Here is a 17483-nt window from a genome sequence, read left to right as displayed (position 1 = left end):
CCTGTGCCGCTCAACATTTTAAAACACCTTCACACATTCCACATGCAAGAAGAGGAGGAGGAGGAGGAGGAGGAGGACGAGGAGGCAAGCGAATTAACAAGTCCACAACCTTAAAACAACAGGTAAAGACAAGCATGCAGCAAATGAGGCAGGAAAACGCACTACAAGCAGGTGTGGCCTAAATCAAGCAGGTGTGAAGCCAGGTGTGTTGAGGTGGCATCAGGACGTGTGACTATGGCTTCCCCTGATTGCGGTTACGGGTGGTGGGTGTTACAGTGGCGGTATGTGGAGGGGAAGGTGGAGTTCTTATGGTGGTGATTGTATGGTAGGGGATAACAGTCTACCAGGGATGTGGAGGAATGGTAGTGGAAGGTGTAAGAAGGCAGAGAGAAAAGTATACAGGAGAGAGAATAGCCGTTACTGTTATGGTGGTGGTTATATTAGTGGGATGGGCGGAATCTAAGTGGGTTAAGAGTACATGGGAGAGAATTGCTGTTATTGCCGTTGTGGTGGTGGTGGTGGTGGGAGGTGGACAGGTACACGTGAAGGTAAGGAGAAAGCAGTGCATGGGAGGGAGAACTGGTTACCATAGTGATGTTAGTGGGAGGAGGGAGTCCGAGAAGGTAAAGAGATGGCAAATATACATGGGAGCCTTGTGGTGTTGGTACTAGTGTGCGTGTGTGTGTGTGTGGGGGGGGGGGAGGGGAGGAGGAGGAGGAGGGAGGGGGGGGGGGGGGAAGAAATGCAAGGAGGTACGGAGATGATTTGTAAGTGCATTGGAGAGAATTACTGTTTGTGGTTTCGGTAAATATCAAGCTGGTAAGGAGACGAAGGAAGAGGAGGAGGAGGAAATGGGAGAGAGGGAGAGAGACAGAGACAGAGAGAGAGAGAAAAGCAAGAACGGGAGGGGAGGGGGGAGGGGGGGAAGGGGGGGGAGAAGAGTCAGTACTTTTCTGATGAGGGGAAAGCTATAGAATGATAACAGAGATGAGGTTTGGTGGTCTATAGATGTGCCGCTATACTTTTTTGGGTGATGGTGGTGATGGTAGTTTAAGAAGAGAGGGGTGTGGAGGGGTGTGGAGGAGGTGTGGAAGGTGTGATTGTGGTGGAGAAGGAAAAGGAAGAGGAAGAGGAGGAGGAGGAGGAGGAGGAGCAGATATATAAGAAGAGAAGGATGAGAGGGGTAAAGGAAGAAGGGAAGAGGGGTGTGGAGGAGGTGTAGAGGTGTGATTGTGGAGGAGAAGAAAAAGGAAGAGGAGGAGGAGGAGCAGATATATAAGAAGAGAAGGATGAGAGGGGGAAAGGAAGAAGGGAGGAGGGGTGTAGATGATGTGTGGAAGTGTGATTGTGGAGGAGAAGAAAAAGGAAGAGGAGGAGGAGGAGGAGGAGGAGGAGGAAGAGGAGCAGATATAAGAAACGTGATGCTAGAAACGAGAAGGAAGGGCATGAGAGAAGTGAACGGCGGAAGAGGAAAGGATAGGAAGACAGGAGCAGAGAGAGAGAGAGAGAGACAGAAAGAGGAAGAGGGAAAGAGAGGAAACAGGCGTGATCAAGGTTAAACGGTAAGAGGAAGGGCAGGGAAGAGGAGGATGTGGTTGAGGAGGAGAAGGGAAACAGGATAACACGAAGGTGGAGAGGAAAACAGGAAAAAGACGGGACACAACAGAAAGAAAGGAAGAAAGACAGATGCGGTATTCACTGGACGTAAGAAGTAAGGATGAAGACAGGAAGAATCAGTACAGCTAGAAGGAAGGAAAGGAAGACAGGAGGAAGAGGAAGAAGGAGAGGATACAAAGAGAAGAAAGAAAGATTGGATAAAACGAGAATGAATGAAAGAATGAAGAAAGAAAGGAAGGAGAGGAGAAGAAAGAAGGAAAGAGACACGAGGAGAATGAAGGTGAGGAAGATGAGGACAGAAGGAAGAAAGGAAGGAAGGAAAAGGAAAACAGGAGGTGAGAGGGGAATGAGAGCGAGAAAGATGAGGGAAAAAGGATAGAAAGGAAGGGAAGAAAAATAAAACAGGAAGTACAAAGGGAATGAAAACTGAGAAAACAAATAATGAATGAACGGAGGAAAAGGAAAACAGAAAGTGGGAAGAAAATATGGATGGGAAAGTTGAGTAAATAAGGAAAGAAAGAAAAGAAAAGGAAGAAAATATGGATGGGAAAGTTGAGTAAAGAAAGGAAGAAAGAAAAGAAAAGGAAGAACAGAAAGTGGGGTGAAAATTTGGATGAGAAAGTTGAGTAAAGAAGGAAAGTATACAGAGAAGGAAAGGAAGAAAATATGGATGGGAAAGTTGAGTAAAGAAGGAAAGAAAGAAAAGAAAAGGAAGAACAGGAAGTAGGAAGGGAATGAGTGTGAGCAAGATTAGGTGTGAGAAACAAGAAAAGGTGCACCACATCCCCCCCCCCCCCCCGTGACAGACAGCCCCAATAGCCCCCAACAGCCCCACCCAACAACACAGCAAGAGAGGGAGGCTCTTACATCTGTACAATCCGTAATTCTTGACATCTGCGGTAGACCACGCTGGAAGGGGAGAGAGAGAAAACAGTCCAGTCAAAACAGTGTTGGTATAAGCGAAACAAACCCGCGGCTACTCAAGAGAAACACTTCAATAAGGTGGTAAAAAAACTGAATAACTGGAATCAACTAAAAAAAATATAATATGGTAATGCACTACACACTAAAATAATAAAATACGGAGATAAGAAATTTTGAGCATGAAGGAGGAAAATAGTTTGGCTACATCTACGTCTAGTATAATAATGCAGTTAGTGTTCAATGGTTAGGTAATACAGGTTAGTCATCACACAATACAGTAAAACGATGCAGCAATAGAATAAATCATCCTCCGAACACACCAGAAAGGACAGATAACCAGACAGGGGGATGGACAGGTGGACAGACTGACAGACACAGCTGGCACTCCACGAAGGCACAGGGGGGGTGGGGGTGGGGTGGGGGGTGGGGGGAGGTTCCGGATCTGACTTACTGCCTTAACACGACCGCTCGCACACAAACACGCGCACACACGCACGCACACACACACACACGCATAAGCTAGGTCAAATGGCGGCAGGTCATGTCCTCACACACACACACACACACACACACACACACACACGCTGATGGTTATAGTGGTGGTGATGGTGGTTGTGGTGGCGGCGGCGGCGGCGGTCAGCTTACCACAGTCTTCCAGCTCGGGACGAAGGTACGGCATCATGGCGCGCCGAGTCCCGCCACAGCACACGCACGCACACACGCAACACACGCAGCACACGCTAAACGCACACCAACCCCCTGCGGCGGCACCCTCACACGCCCCGCAGCATAGCACCGCGCCTCCCAGGACCGCCACGCCGCAGCAGGTGCAAGAAATACCGCCGGGGCCGCCGTCCTGTGACACCCGACACACACACAGCCTCCGGCCCTCGCGCGGGGGAGGGGGCCGCGCCAGGGGGGGATGTGGGCGTGGCCAGGCAGAGGCTAGGGGGGAAGATCTATACGTCTCCCTGCGCTGTGATTGGCTGCAAGGTGGCCAGGCTCCTCCCCCCCGGCGGCTTCTTGGCCAGTGGCGTGTGACAGCCTTGACGGGGGAAGAAAGTGCGGCCTTCACCTCTCGCCGCCGCCGCCTTTGTGTGGCGCCGACAATGCCGCTTAAGACGGGCAATGAGCCGCCTCCCCGCCGCCACACACACACACACACACACGCACACACACAACATGGCCGTCTCGACACCCCAGACACACCCCAGCAAGAAGTGAAGACAAGGAAGATGTAAAGAAGGAGAGCCTCAAGGGTTGATGCGACGGAGATGAGCACCGAGGCCACGCGCATGACGAGAAGTGAAGACCGCTGGAGGATTTAACGAGGGCTCAAGAGTTGACGTGAAAGATACGAGCACTGAGGCAACGCGCAGCTATAGTATGCTTCTAACCTTCCTAACTTAACACCTATTCATCACCACACATTATAAGACAACAAAATATAGTGAATAAACACTCATCACGGTAAAAGTGCGTTCGTAAATAAACATAAAGTAACATATCAGAAGACCTGGATAAAGAAACACTCCACAAACATGTCTAAGCACACGTAAAGACACATAGATAGAATGTTATTGATACCTGAGCTCATAAACGTATTTCCTAACCATGAAGACTCAATACATGACTTTAAGAGCTTACCCAAACCTTCTTAACCCAATGCAACGCCTCCTCCACATTCCCCAAGCCTCCCCACAGACATAAATTAACACATCAGAAGAGCTAGATAAAGAAACACTCCACAATCATGTCTATGCACACGTAAAGACACAAAGATAGATAGAATGTTATTAATACGAGAGCTCATAAACAGACTCAATACATGACTTCAAGAGCTTACCCAAACCTTCTTAACCCAATGCTAACGCTTCCTCTACATTCCCCACGCCTCCCCATAGTTTACCCACGCCGTGTCGCTCAATGTCTTACCCACGCCTTCACATGACTTACCCACGCTACCCTAAGACTGAGAGCAAGATACCTACAACACTTCCCTAACTTAACCTACCTACCTATATATCTTACCCATTGATTAGCTACCTACCTGCCTGACCTATCAATATACTAACCCTGTGATTATCTACCTATCTACTTACCTATGTATACCTTCTTACATTTCTCCCATTCATTCCCATATCAAAATAAACCTTCCCCGACACACACACACACACACACACACACACACACACACACACACACACACACACACACACACACACCGCCATCTTTAGTCTTCACAAACACGACAGGAAGTGAATGATTTATGGTTTTATCCTCGTGTTTTTTATTCTTCCTTGTTTTGTGTGTTTTATCTTTATTATTTATTCAGGCTTGCTTTCTTACCCTTTCTCTTTCTTTCTTTATTCCTTTCTTTCTTTCTGTTGGTGTTTGTATTTGTTTGTTTACCTGTTTACTTGTCTACCTGTCTGTCTGTCTGTCTCTAATTAACATGCTTAATTGCTACACCTAATCGACTCTTCTTCCATAATTTATCAGCAGTTCATTTTCTTTTTCTTGTGTGTGTACCCGGATGTGGTCTTTATCATGTGCATTAAAAAGTACACACACACACACACACACACACACACACACACACACACACACACACACACACACACACACACACACACGGGCCTTTAAATTCTCCCGTTCTCACCTGCGATCATACTGCACACCTGTCACTCTCCCACGCTCCCTGGCCTTGGCACATGTAGAGCAGGTGTGTGTGTGTGTGTGTGTGTGTGTGTGTGTGTGTGTGAGACAGACAGGTGTAAGCCCTTGACACATATAAGGAAATAGGAGATAAAAAAGGACTTGCTTGGTGGGTTGGGATAACGATGAGAGAGAGAGAGAGAGAGAGAGAGAGAGAGAGAGAGAGAGAGAGAGAGAGAGAGAGAGAGAGAGAGAGAGAGAGAGAGAGAGAGAGAGAGAGAGAGAGAGAGAAGGGGGGGAGGGGGAGTACCGGGAAAGTGAGAAAAAAATGTCTAAAAGAAATACTGAAGAGGCGTAAGTCGATGAGGGAGGAGGAGGAGGAGGAGGAGGAGGAGGAGGAGGAGGGGAAAGAAGAAGACGAAAAAGAAGAGCATGAAGAGGAGGAAGAGGAGGAGGAGGAGGAGGCTCTTCCCATCCTTGTATTGATCCTCGTCTCCTGAAGACACCTCCGCTCCTCCTCCTCCTCCTCTTCCTCCTCCTCCTCCTCCATCACTTCTCCACCACAACGAAGGAGGAAATAAGAAAGAAAGAGAAATAAACGAAACGAAACAAAGGAAAATAAACAGACAATAAAGAAGGTAAATGGATCTCTCTCTCTCTCTAACGCGATATTTAATACTCATAAATCACCAAGATGCAATTACGGTCGTGGGACATTAGCTGTTATTGTTGTAATGGTGGTGGTGGTGGTGGTGGTGGTGGTGATGGTGGTGGTGGTGGTGGTGATGGTGATGGTGGTGGTGGTGATGGTGGTGGTGGTGATTGGTGTTTTTTGTATTAATTGTCTTGTACTGTTATTGTCCTCAGCAACGTAACTCTCTCTCTCTCTCTCTCTCTCTCTCTCTCTCTCGGGGATTACACGCGACGGGACTGTTTTTGCAACGTTATTCAAAAGAGCTTCAGTAATATGATGCAAAATATATATAAATGTGTGCAAAATTCTCTCTCTCTCTCTCTCTCTCTCTCTCTCTCTCTCTCTCTCTCTCTCTCTCTCTCTCTCTCCTCCTCCTCCTCCTCCTCCTCCTCCTCCTCCTCCTCCTCCTCCTTCCCTCCCTCATCTTCTTCTCTAATCGTACTATCATTATCATTTATTCTCTCAGTTCGTCTTTATTCTTTCCTCGCTTCCTTTCTTCTTCCCTCTTCCATTTTTCTTTTTTTCCCTTTTCCTCATTTATCATCAGTATCCTTTTTCTCTTTCCGGTCATTCTCTTAAACATTATTTCCTTCCTTTCTTTCTTTCTTTCTTTCTTTCTTTCTTTCTTTCTTCCTTCCTTCCTTCTCTTTCCCTTCAAAATAAATGCAAGAAAACAGAAGGTACAGATAGATAGATAGATAGATAGATAGATAGATAGAGATAGATAGATAGATAGATAGAGAGAGAGAGAGAGAGAGAGAGAGAGAGAGAGAGAGCACTATCCTGTCATCCATTCATTCTTTCATCCATCTAGACTCAACCACCCCGACAGCCGTACAGACAACCAGAGGGAGAGAAGAAATAGAGATAAGAGGTGGAATGGAAGGGGAAACTGAGGTAGAGTGAGAGGAATGGAGGGAAAGAATGAGGGGAAACAGGGGGTGGAGGAAAAGAAAATGAGGAAGAAAGTGGAAAAAATAAAATAGAGGAAAAATAGGTGAAGGAAAATGAAAATGATTGAGGGAAAGAGAGGAACAGGACAAACAGCAAGAATGGAAAAAAACAGGAAAAGAAAGAAAGGGAAAGGATGAGAGAAAAAGTGGAGGAGAGACGGACGGAGGAAAAAGAACGAGGGAGAAAGAAAAAGAGAGAACGGGAGGAGGGAGGAAAGAATGGAGAAACGAACGAGAATGAGATAAAAGATGAAGGGAAAGAATGAGGGAGGAAAGGGGACGGGAGGAGGGAAGAAAAAACTGGGAAGGGAAACATAGAGAGAAACGATATGGGCAGAGAAAAGAGTAAAAGAGAGAGAGAAATAGTGGAAAAACAGCGCTAAGAAGGATAGACAAAGAAGAGAAACGCGAAGGGCAAAGAAAAGAGAGATAGGGGGAAGGGAAACAGAGAAAGAGGAGAGGAACGATAAGGGCAGAGAAAAGAGAGAGAAAGAGACAGAAATAATGAAAAAAACAGCGCTAAGAAGGAGACAGAGACGAGAAGAGCAAAGAAAAGAGAGAGAGAGGGAAAGAGAGACACGAGGGAGGGAAACAGAGAAAGAGGAGATAAACGATATGGACAGAGTAGAGTAAAAGAAACAGAAATAATGGAAAAACAGCGCTAAGAAGGAGACAAAGAAGAAACGGGAAGGGCAAAGAAAAGAGAGAGAAAGAGAGACGGGGGAGGGAAACAGAAAGAGGAGAGAAACAATAAGGAGAGAGAAAAGAGTAGAAAAGAGACAGAAATAATGGAAAAACAGCGCTGAGAAGGATAGACAAAGAAGAAAGGGGAAGGGCAAAGAAAAGAGAGAGGAAAAGAGAGAGAGAGACGAGGGAGGGAAACAGAAAGAGGAGAGAAACAATAAGGAGAGAGAAAAGAGTAAAAGAGACAGAAATAATGGAAAAAACAGCGCTAAGAAGTACAGACAAAGAGAGAAAAGAGAGAGGGAAAAAGAGGGAGAGAAAGAGAGAAAAGAGAGAGGGAAAAAGAGGGAGAGAAAGAGAGAGAGAGACGGGGGAGGGAAACAGAAAGAGGAGAGAAACAATAAGGAGAGAGAAAAGAGTAAAAGAGACAGAAATAATGGAAAAAAACAGCGCTAAGAAGTACAGACAAAGAGAGAAAAGAGAGAGGGAAAAAGAGGGAGAGAAAGAGAGAGAGAGACGGCTCCCTACACTACTTTTTCACGCTTTTTTCTTGGCCCAGCTCTGAGTGACGCGCTGACACTGGCTTTCCCTCTTTTTGCCGCACCTGATGGAGTAATGTGTGTGTGTGTGTGTGTGTGTGTGTGTGTGTGTGTGTGTGAACCCGGCGTGGCGTTACCCGGTGCTGACGTAACAACCTTCACTCGTGTGTGTGTGTGTGTGTGTGTGTGTGTGTGTGTGTGTGTGTTTAAAGGGAGCCCCCACCACATACCTTAATTCTCACTTTCCATGGCAAGGTTGTTTGTTTTTTACCTCCCAAACACACACACACACACACACACACACACACACACACACACACACACACACACACACACACACACACGAAATAACCGATACGAAAAAACATGAAAGGTTAGAACAGATCAAATGGTGGAAAAAAAGTGAGAGAGAGAGAGAGAGAGAGAGAGAGAGAGAGAGAGAGAGAGAGAGAGACGGGAGGGAGGGAGGGAAAGAGGAGTCATCAATATTGCAGGTGGGAAAGGAACACCTGTCCACGCCCAGGTGTGTAGGACAGCGTGGCGGGGGTCAACAAGGCTCTCTCTCTCTCTCTCTCTCCACTTTCATTCTTCCATTTCTATTTCCTTTTCTGTTTTTTTTTATTCCGGGTATATTTTTCTTTCTCCTTTTTTCCGTTCTGTCGTTTCTCTCACTCCCTAACCCTCTCCCTCTCTCTCTCTCTCTCTCTCTCTCTGATGTCACCATGAAGAGTACCATTTCGTATTTACAGCCAACACGCACGCAAAGTTTACGCTCAAAATTTATCATAAAAAGTGGAAAAAAAATGAAGAGCTCGTACTAATAGCTGTGATGAAATAGTAGTAGTAGTAGTAGTAGTAGTAGTAGTAGTAGTAGTAGTAGTAGTAGTAGTAGTAGTAGTAGTATAGTTTGTTGGGAATAATTCAACATATTTTTCCGCGCTTCCCACAATTAGAGTTCGTTATTTCATACAATAGAAAAAAAGTGTCGGGCAAAAAAAATATATAATCGGTTCCTGATGAGGTGTGAATCAGATCCCTCGTTAGTACTGTTGTTATGTCTGTTATTACAATTACTACTCACTATCTTCATTCTTACCATCACACGTATTTAGAGACAGATACAGATAGACAAACAGACATACAGACAGACACACAGAGCGGCAAACAAGGACACGGATACAGACAAACAAACAAACACAAAAAAAATGAACAATTCCAAACACACACACAAAAAAAACAGTAAGATAAACAAACAGAAAAAGAAAAAAAACAGGAATAATGACAAAAATACCCCGAAAAAAAAAAAAAAAAAGACAGGAGAATGGGAAAGAAGGAAGACTAGTGTAAGTATCTGTGGAGCCTTCAACCCCTGACCCTAACCAGCGGGCGACCCTCAACCTTAAACCCTGATTTACGTGACTCCGGAAACTCACGAGGAAGAGTGGAAGGGTGGATGAGTGGAAGATGAATGGGTGGGTGGGTGGAGGTAATGGTGGGTGGGTGGAAGAAAAGATGGAAGGGAGGATGGGTGGAAGGGTGGGCATAGATGAAGTGTCGAGAGGGAAGAAGGGAGATAGAGAGAAAGATTTGTAAAAGAAAAATGAAAGGTTAGGGACAGGTTGGGTATGGTAGAGATGAGAGGGAGTGGAAAGCATAGACGAATGAACACAATAACAACAAAAAAATGATAACAAAACTACGATAACAGAAAAAAAAACGAAAAAAACAAAAACAAGAGGAATTTCTCGCGTACTCAATCTCCCTTCCACCTCCCTTAGAAGTCAGAAGGGGCGGGGAGGGGAGGGATGGGGAGAAGGGGAAGGGGGGGGGGGGAGGGGCGGGGCGACTAGACGTGTAACACCGCGCATCCTGTAGTTTGTGAAGGCGTTAAGGTGGTCTGTGACGCTCTGGTGAACCCCCCCCCCTCCCCCCCTCCCGCTCCCTTCCCCTTCCATTATCAGTATTGCACCCCCTTCCCGTCTTCCTCCACTTTCCCCTTCCCTTCTTCCTTCCTTTCTTCCTCTCCTTCTCGTTCCCCTTCTCCTCTTCCTCGTCCCACACTCCACTTTTCCCCTTTCCTTCTTTCTTCCCTTCTTCCTCTCCTTCTCGTTCCCCTTCTCCTCTTCCTCTTCACCTCTTCCTCCACTTTCCCCCTTCCCTTCTTCCTCTCCTTCTCGTTCCCCTTCTCCTCTTCCTCGTCCCACACTCCACTTTTCCCCTTTCCTTCTTTCTTCCCTACTTCCTCTCCTTTTAGTTCCCCTTCTCCTCCTCCACTTCACCTCTTCCTCCACTTTCCCCCTTCCCTTCTTCTTCTCGTTCCCCTTCTCCTCTTCCTCGTCCCACACTCCTCCACTTCCCTTCTTCCTCCACTTTTCCCCTTCCCTTCTTTCTCTCCTTTTCGTCCCCCTTCTCCTCCTCCCACACCCCTCCACTTCCCTTCTTCCTCCACTTTCCCCTTCCCTTCTTCCTCTCCTTCTCGTTCCCCTTCTCTTCCTCGTCCCACACTCCTCCACTTTACCTCCTCCTACACTCTCCCCTTCCCCTCTTCCTTTTCTTTCTCCTTCCCTTCCTCTCCTTTTATTTCCCGTTCTCCCCCTCCTCCCACTCTCTTCCCCTTCCTATTCTTATTATTTCACCCATCCCCTCTCCCTCTCATGTTCCTTTCCCCTTGTTATTGAAAGTCTTACGCCCCCTTCCCCTTCTTTCACTCACCCCCTCACACATTCATTGCCTCCCCTCCTCTCCCTTCCTTCCCTTCCCTTTTCCTTTCTTTTCACCTTCTATTATTTTCTTTGCGCACTTTCTCTCCATGTAACACCCACTTTCTCCTTTCCCCTTTCCTCTCCCCATTTCCAAGCATCAAGGTCCTCCTCCTCTCTCGTCTCGTCCTCTCCCCTTCCATCTCCCCTCCGTCCCCTCTCTCCCCCGTACATGAATCACCTCACCTCCTCATTCCCTTTATCTCCCTACATCCTTGATACGCACACACACACACACACACATACACACACACGCACGCAATTCCCATCCCTCACTTTCCTCCCCAATGCACGCCACGCCTCTCCCTTTCCTCTCCCTCCCTTCTCCCTACCTCCCCTAAACATGCACTCCACTTTTCTCCCTCCCTCCCTCCCTCCCTCCATCCTAAACACTTCACGCCACCTACTTCCCTTCCTCCCTCCCTCCCTCTCTTCCCTCCCTCCCGCGTCACGCCCTGCTCCACCTGTGTCCCTCCCAGGTAAGGACACACCTGAGTTCCAGACGAAGGGGTGCGGATTTCTGGGTTACCTTCAGCGCCTCAATCAACACCACTACCTTCACCTCCTCCGCCACCGCCTCCACTGTCACTGGTTTTGAGGTTAAATTGTTTAGTTAAGGAAAATAAATTATACACTAAAAAACAGGTACGTATTTTTTTCTTCTGATGCGAACGGAAATAAAATAGGGAATGCTTCTTTTGTGTGTGTGTGTGTGTGTGTGTGTGTGTGTGTGTGTGTGTGTGTGTGTGTGTGTGTGTGTGTATGTGTGTGGCAAGTACAAAACTATGAATGAGTTCTTTACATATTGACTGAAGTTTGAAGAGAAAGTTTTCATCTCCAAACAAAACAACACACACACACACACACACACACACACACACACACACACACACACACACACACACACACACACACACCTAGCTACCTTGACCGTTAGATACCTTTACCTGTTTACGTTTTTCTTTTTTTTTATATTAAGTATCAGATTTGCCTCCCCTTGTAGCGTGTGTCCCTGTGATTCTATTCCCCTCTGGCGCGTGACCCCGGGAGGCTGGCAAGGTTGTCCCCCCCCCTCCCCCCCCTCCAGCCCGCCAGGTAGGGTACAGGTAACACGCGAGTAGGTGCGCGGTGCTAATTTACGCACTCTCGGCGATGTGCTAGACGAGGCAGCGGTGGGCGGGGCTCGAAGCACGGCTCACAAGGTCACCAAAGAACCTCTGAATCCCACAGTCATGGATTTATCTTTTTTTTTTTTTATTTACTTAGTCATTTATTTTTCCTTGAACTTACGCACCCAAGAGAACCTAATTTTTCTTCCTGCTAGATTTTGCCGCATTTTCAAATTTGAGTTGTTTTTTTCCTTTTTTGTGTGTGTATTTTTTTAGAATCTGTTTGTTTCATCGAATTAATTACTTTCCGTCTATGTTTTTTTTATATTTATTTCTTATGGGAAGAGGAAAGGTTTTAAAATACTTGTACTATAGTTACTTTTCTTAATTTCCGTATAATATTTCGGTTCTTATAATTCTTGATTCGACTCGTAATTCGTGTACAACCAAGTTACTTTCCATATATATCTAATTTAATTTTAAGAGTAATATTTTTTTTTATATATATTTTACCTCTACTTTTAGTCTACCTCTAGTTTTCGGTTTGGTTATAAGCTTCCTTTCGACTTCTATTTTCACAAGTATTATCTTCTATACATAACGTTTTTGGGGGAAGATGGAGGGAAAGATTTGAAAACAGCAAACCTCACCTCTTTTCCTTTCACTTTCCATCATTCAGTTAAAGGTGATTGATTGATTGATAGTTTATTGTTGCAGGTAAACAAGGGAGAAGGGAGGAACATGCCATCCCAACCCCCAGGCAGGGCAGAATGTGATTATAAAAAAAGTTTACATCACAATTTCTACTTCCACTCGCGACTCTTATACAGATGAGTTATTTTGAGCAGGCGAGTTATTTTCCACCTGTGATTCATGTGTTGTTTTGGAGGAAGTTCCCTTTTAGCGGCGGCGGCGTCGGGTTACGCGAACGCCCGCCGTAATTATCCCAGTCCTTCACGCTCTCTCCCATCCTCGACACTTACCAATTCTGTTACTGTGTGATACCTTGACGCGGATTTCTCACGCAGGTAAAAAACGCGGTACTCCCTCAATCAATTAACATAACATTTCCTATATTCAGTGTAAACCGCAAAAGTGAATCATCTTAATAGGGATGATATTTTTTTATAGATTGATTTCAGGCTGATTGATTTCGATATACATAACATTATTAGGACAGTTTAGAATTTAACTTAGTATATAAATAAGCTATCTCTGTGAGCTGTTAACAGGGATGATATTTTTAAAGACTGATTTCAGGCTGATTGATTTCGATATACATAACATTATTAGGACAGTTTAAAATTTAACTTAGTATATATAAATAAACTTTCTCTATGAGCTGATATTTGTATTTTATTATTACGCCATTATTAGTTTTTTTTATAATTTGCCGCGTAAAAAAAAGCAACCAATAAGCACTATCTATTAATTTATCTACCTATCTACCTATTTCTTCGTTCCCCATTTCCTTTCCTTTCTTCTCCTTCCTCCTTTCCCATTACTCTAACTTTCTCCGTCTTTTTTTCTTTCTTCCATTATTTTTTTACATATCTACTCATTTTTTCCTGTTTCTTTCTTCTTTCTCTATATATTTATTTTCACCTCCTACTTTCTTTCACTTATTTTCCTTCATCAAACTGTTAATAATCGTTTTCCTCACATACAATATATTTTTTCTTCCTTTCTTTTAGTTCTATGTAATTCTGTCTATGTGTCTGTCTGTCTGTCTGTCTGGTCAGAGTGTTTGTGTGTGTCTGTGTGTGTGTGTGTGTGTGTGTGTGTGTGTGTGTGTGTGTGTGTGGTCTGTGTGTTTGTGTCTGTCTGTCTGTCTCTCTGTCTGGTCTGTGTGTTTGTGTCTGTCTGTCTGTCTCTCTGTCTGGTCTGTGTGTTTGTGTGTCTGTCTGTCTCACCCCCCGGCCCGTGAGTGTACCTTGGGCGGCACAGGTGCGGCGCGGCGGTGGGACACATACGCCGCGGGTTATCACAGCCGACGCGTTGGTAAATTAGCGTCACGTTACACCCGGACCGCGAAGCCTTCCTGTGTATACACCTCTCTCGATCTCGCTCTCGTTCTCGTTCTCTTTCTCGTTTTCGTTCTCTGTCTTGTTTTCGTTCTCTCTCGTTCTCGCTCTCTCTCTCGTTTTCGTTCCCTCTGCCTGGCTGTTTGTTTTTCATTTTGGTAAATTTCTAAGACTAAAAATCATCAGTTCATTCTTATTTTCTTCATTCCTTTTCTTCTTTACGTTTGTTTACTTTTGTCATAATTTTTTTCCATTTCATTATTTTCTTCCTACTCTTATCAACTGCTTTTTTTTCCATTAATTCCTTTTTTCCTTGTTTTCTTCTAACGCCAAATAATTTTGTGCATTTTTTCACTTTCAATATTTTCTTTTTCTGTCACTTTTCACACCGTCTTTCCTCACCTCCATTATTTTCCTTCTTTCCTCTTTTTCAACTTCAATATAATTTTCCTCACCTCCATTATGCTCTACGCGACGGCTCCATTTCACCATTATTAAATATGACCTCACGTAGCATACCTCAATTTTTGCGTAATATGTACTTTTTTGCATCCCTCCCTTCCCCTTCTCTCCCTTCAACCTCCCTTTCTAATTTCTCCCCACCCTTCACTTCTCTCCCTCCCTTCCCCCTTCTCTCCCTTCGACCCTCCTTTCTAATTTCTCCCCACCCTTCACTAACCTCCCTCCCTCCCTCCCTCCCTCTCTCTCTCTCTCCCCGAGCCCTGAAGCCTTAAATTACCGGATCAAAGTGTTGTGAAAGGTGACAGGGATAGTGCAAGGTAAGGCCACAGGTAATGGTGTAATGGTATGACAGGTAATGATAGTGATGGTGGTGGTGATGGTGGTGGTGATGATGAAGGTAGTGGTGGTGATGGTGGTAGTGGTTACAGTGATGGTCGTTGTAGGTGTATGATTTGTATGAATGATGATGATGATGGTGATGATGATGGTGATGATGGACGTAAGGAGGAAAAAAAAACAAAAAAAACATGAACATTACTTAACCAAACACAAAAACAAAACAAAAATAATAGAGGCGCGTATCAAACACCCACAAAAAATAGCACCCAGAAAAACAACAACTGCAAACAGCAACAACAGCAACGCACCTAAAATATCACGAGGCGAGGTGACGGATGAAACAAATGAAGGGTAAATGCGTAAAAAATAACACGAAGGAAGACGATAAATAACCCGAACACAATGGAAATGCCTCAACGCCATCTCGAGGCAGGAACTAAAAACATGCCCATTCACTGCTCATTCTATTATATTTTCCCCCCCAACTCTTTCCTCTCGGCTGAGCAAATATCATGTTCAGAAGGGAGAACACGACCTTGAACACACACACACACACACACACACACACACACACACACACACACACACACACCTTTATACAGTCACGCCCTCATGATATCTTCCGCGAAATTGAGGTGTTATCTTTCTGCCATGCATCCTCGTGTGTGTGTGTGTGTGTGTGTGTGTGTGTGTGTGTGTGTGTGTGTGTGTGTGTGTGTGTGTGTGTGTGTGTGTGTGTGTGTGTGTGTGTGTGTGTGTGTGTGTGTGTGTGTGTGTGTGTGTGTGTGTGTGTGTGTGTGTGTGTGTGTGTGTGTGTGTGTGTGTGTGTGTGTGTGTGTGTGTGTGTGTGTGTGTGTGTGTGTAATATAAAACTTAGTGGATAGTTAGTTACACCGCAGCCTCCGCCCACACACACTCACACACACACACACACACACACACACACACACACACACACACACACACACACACACACACACACACCGCCTCGCAGCCTTCTCTCTCTCTCTCTCTCTCTCTCTCTCTCTCTCTATCTCACTATCGCTCTCTCTCTCATAAAGTACATCAAGGACAAAACAACGAGAGAGAGAGAGAGAGAGAGAGAGAGAGAGAGAGAGAGAGAGAGAGAGAGAGAGAGAACACCTCAAGATCCTAAAATTATTGAGTAACCCTTTGATAAACACACACACACACACACACACACACACACACACACACACACACTTCCCCTTCCTCCCCTTCTCTCAACATCCCTCTCCACAACTTCCCCCGTCCTTCCCCTCTCTCCCCTCTCCCCAGCCACACACCTTCCCACACACTCTCCCCAGTACATTAATCATCCCCCTCCAGGCTTTTCACACCCCACTAAGCATCACACCCCTCACGGCCACACCCTTCCACAACTATACACACACCCAACCACCCAGAAACGGACGAATACGCATTGCCCCGCCGTTCAACTCCGTATCAGACTCTCATATTTGACTTATCATTGAAAGAGTCTTGTCGCGATGTTCAAATATGTGAGTTGCTATTTCTCCATACACAAATAACTGAATACTAGAGGCGGGAGGGACACTGGTCTTAGGTATACATTGTTACACGTATCGGGTTCCCATTACGATGTTTCCCAAAGCCACAGAAAAGACTAACCGGGCTCTTGTGGGTGGTTCGTTCCCGCTCAAGGTACATAAGTCGGGTCATATTAAAAGACATTTCGCCGCCCAAGAACACATATTTGACAAAGCTTTCGTAGGAGTTTTGGGCATTTTCAGAGGTAGTTTTATGACCCTGGTGGTAGTTGGACCCTTCCTCTGTACCGTGAACCTGAAGAAACGCTCATGAGAACTCAACTGATCCTCTCATTGAACTTTAGAAATAGTTGGTGTGAGAAGCGAGAGAGTCTTGTAATACCGACCTATATCACTAGCCTAACATAACAGTCCATGAAAATCCCAGGAACTTCGACGAGGCTTTACAAATAGGCGAACTGAGATGACGACACGATTAGGGATACGCGGGCTTTTTTCGTCCACTCCAAAGAACACACTATATCACTAGCCTCACTTAACAGTCCATGAAAATCCCAGGAACTTTGACGTGAGGCTTTACATATAGGCGAACTGAGATGACGACACGATTAGGGATACGGGTTTTTTTTCGTCCACTCCAAAGAACACACTATATCACTAGCCTCACATAACAGTCCATGAAAATCCCAGGAACTCTGACGTGAAGCTTTACATATAGGCGAACTGAGATGACGATACGATTAGGGATACGGGCTTTTTTCATCCACTCCAAAGAACACACTATATCACTAGCCTCACATAACAGTCCATGAAAATCCCAGGAACTTCGACGAGGCTTTACAAATAGGCGAACTGAGATGACGACACGATTAGGGATACGCGGGCTTTTTTCATCCACTCCAAAGAACACACTATATCACTAGCCTCACTTAACAGTCCATGAAAATCCCAGGAACTTTGACGTGAGGCTTTACATATAGGCGAACTGAGATGACGACACGATTAGGGATACGGGTTTTTTTCGTCCACTCCAAAGAACACACTATATCACTAGCCTCACATAACAGTCCATGAAAACCCCAGGAACTCTGACGTGAGGCTTTACATATAGGCGAACTGAGATGACGACACGATTAGGGATACGGGCTTTTTTCATCCACTACAAAGAACACACATTTGGCAAGGCTTT

At 45.3% G+C, this 17483-nt stretch overlaps 1 protein-coding gene across 11 annotated transcripts in view; it reads right to left on the bottom strand.

The window, feature by feature from the left end:
* Positions 1-17483, bottom strand: part of LOC127008702 (recombining binding protein suppressor of hairless-like) — a 198654-nt gene that overhangs the window by 24880 nt on the left and 156291 nt on the right. For 9 of the 11 annotated variants that reach the window (XM_050881032.1, XM_050881034.1, XM_050881036.1 and 6 more), the window contains one exon: positions 2485-2526. The exons of the other annotated variants lie outside the window; for them this stretch is intronic. In XM_050881032.1, coding sequence (XP_050736989.1) covers positions 2485-2526 — 42 coding nt within the window. The remainder of the gene's footprint in view (positions 1-2484; positions 2527-17483) is intronic. 11 annotated transcript variants of the gene reach the window in all.

Source organism: Eriocheir sinensis, chromosome 38, assembly GCF_024679095.1.
Source record: "Eriocheir sinensis breed Jianghai 21 chromosome 38, ASM2467909v1, whole genome shotgun sequence".
Classification (NCBI taxonomy): Eukaryota; Metazoa; Arthropoda; class Malacostraca; order Decapoda; family Varunidae; genus Eriocheir; species Eriocheir sinensis.
Note: the sequence above shows the minus strand (reverse complement) of the source record. Positions and strands in the feature narration are given on the sequence as shown.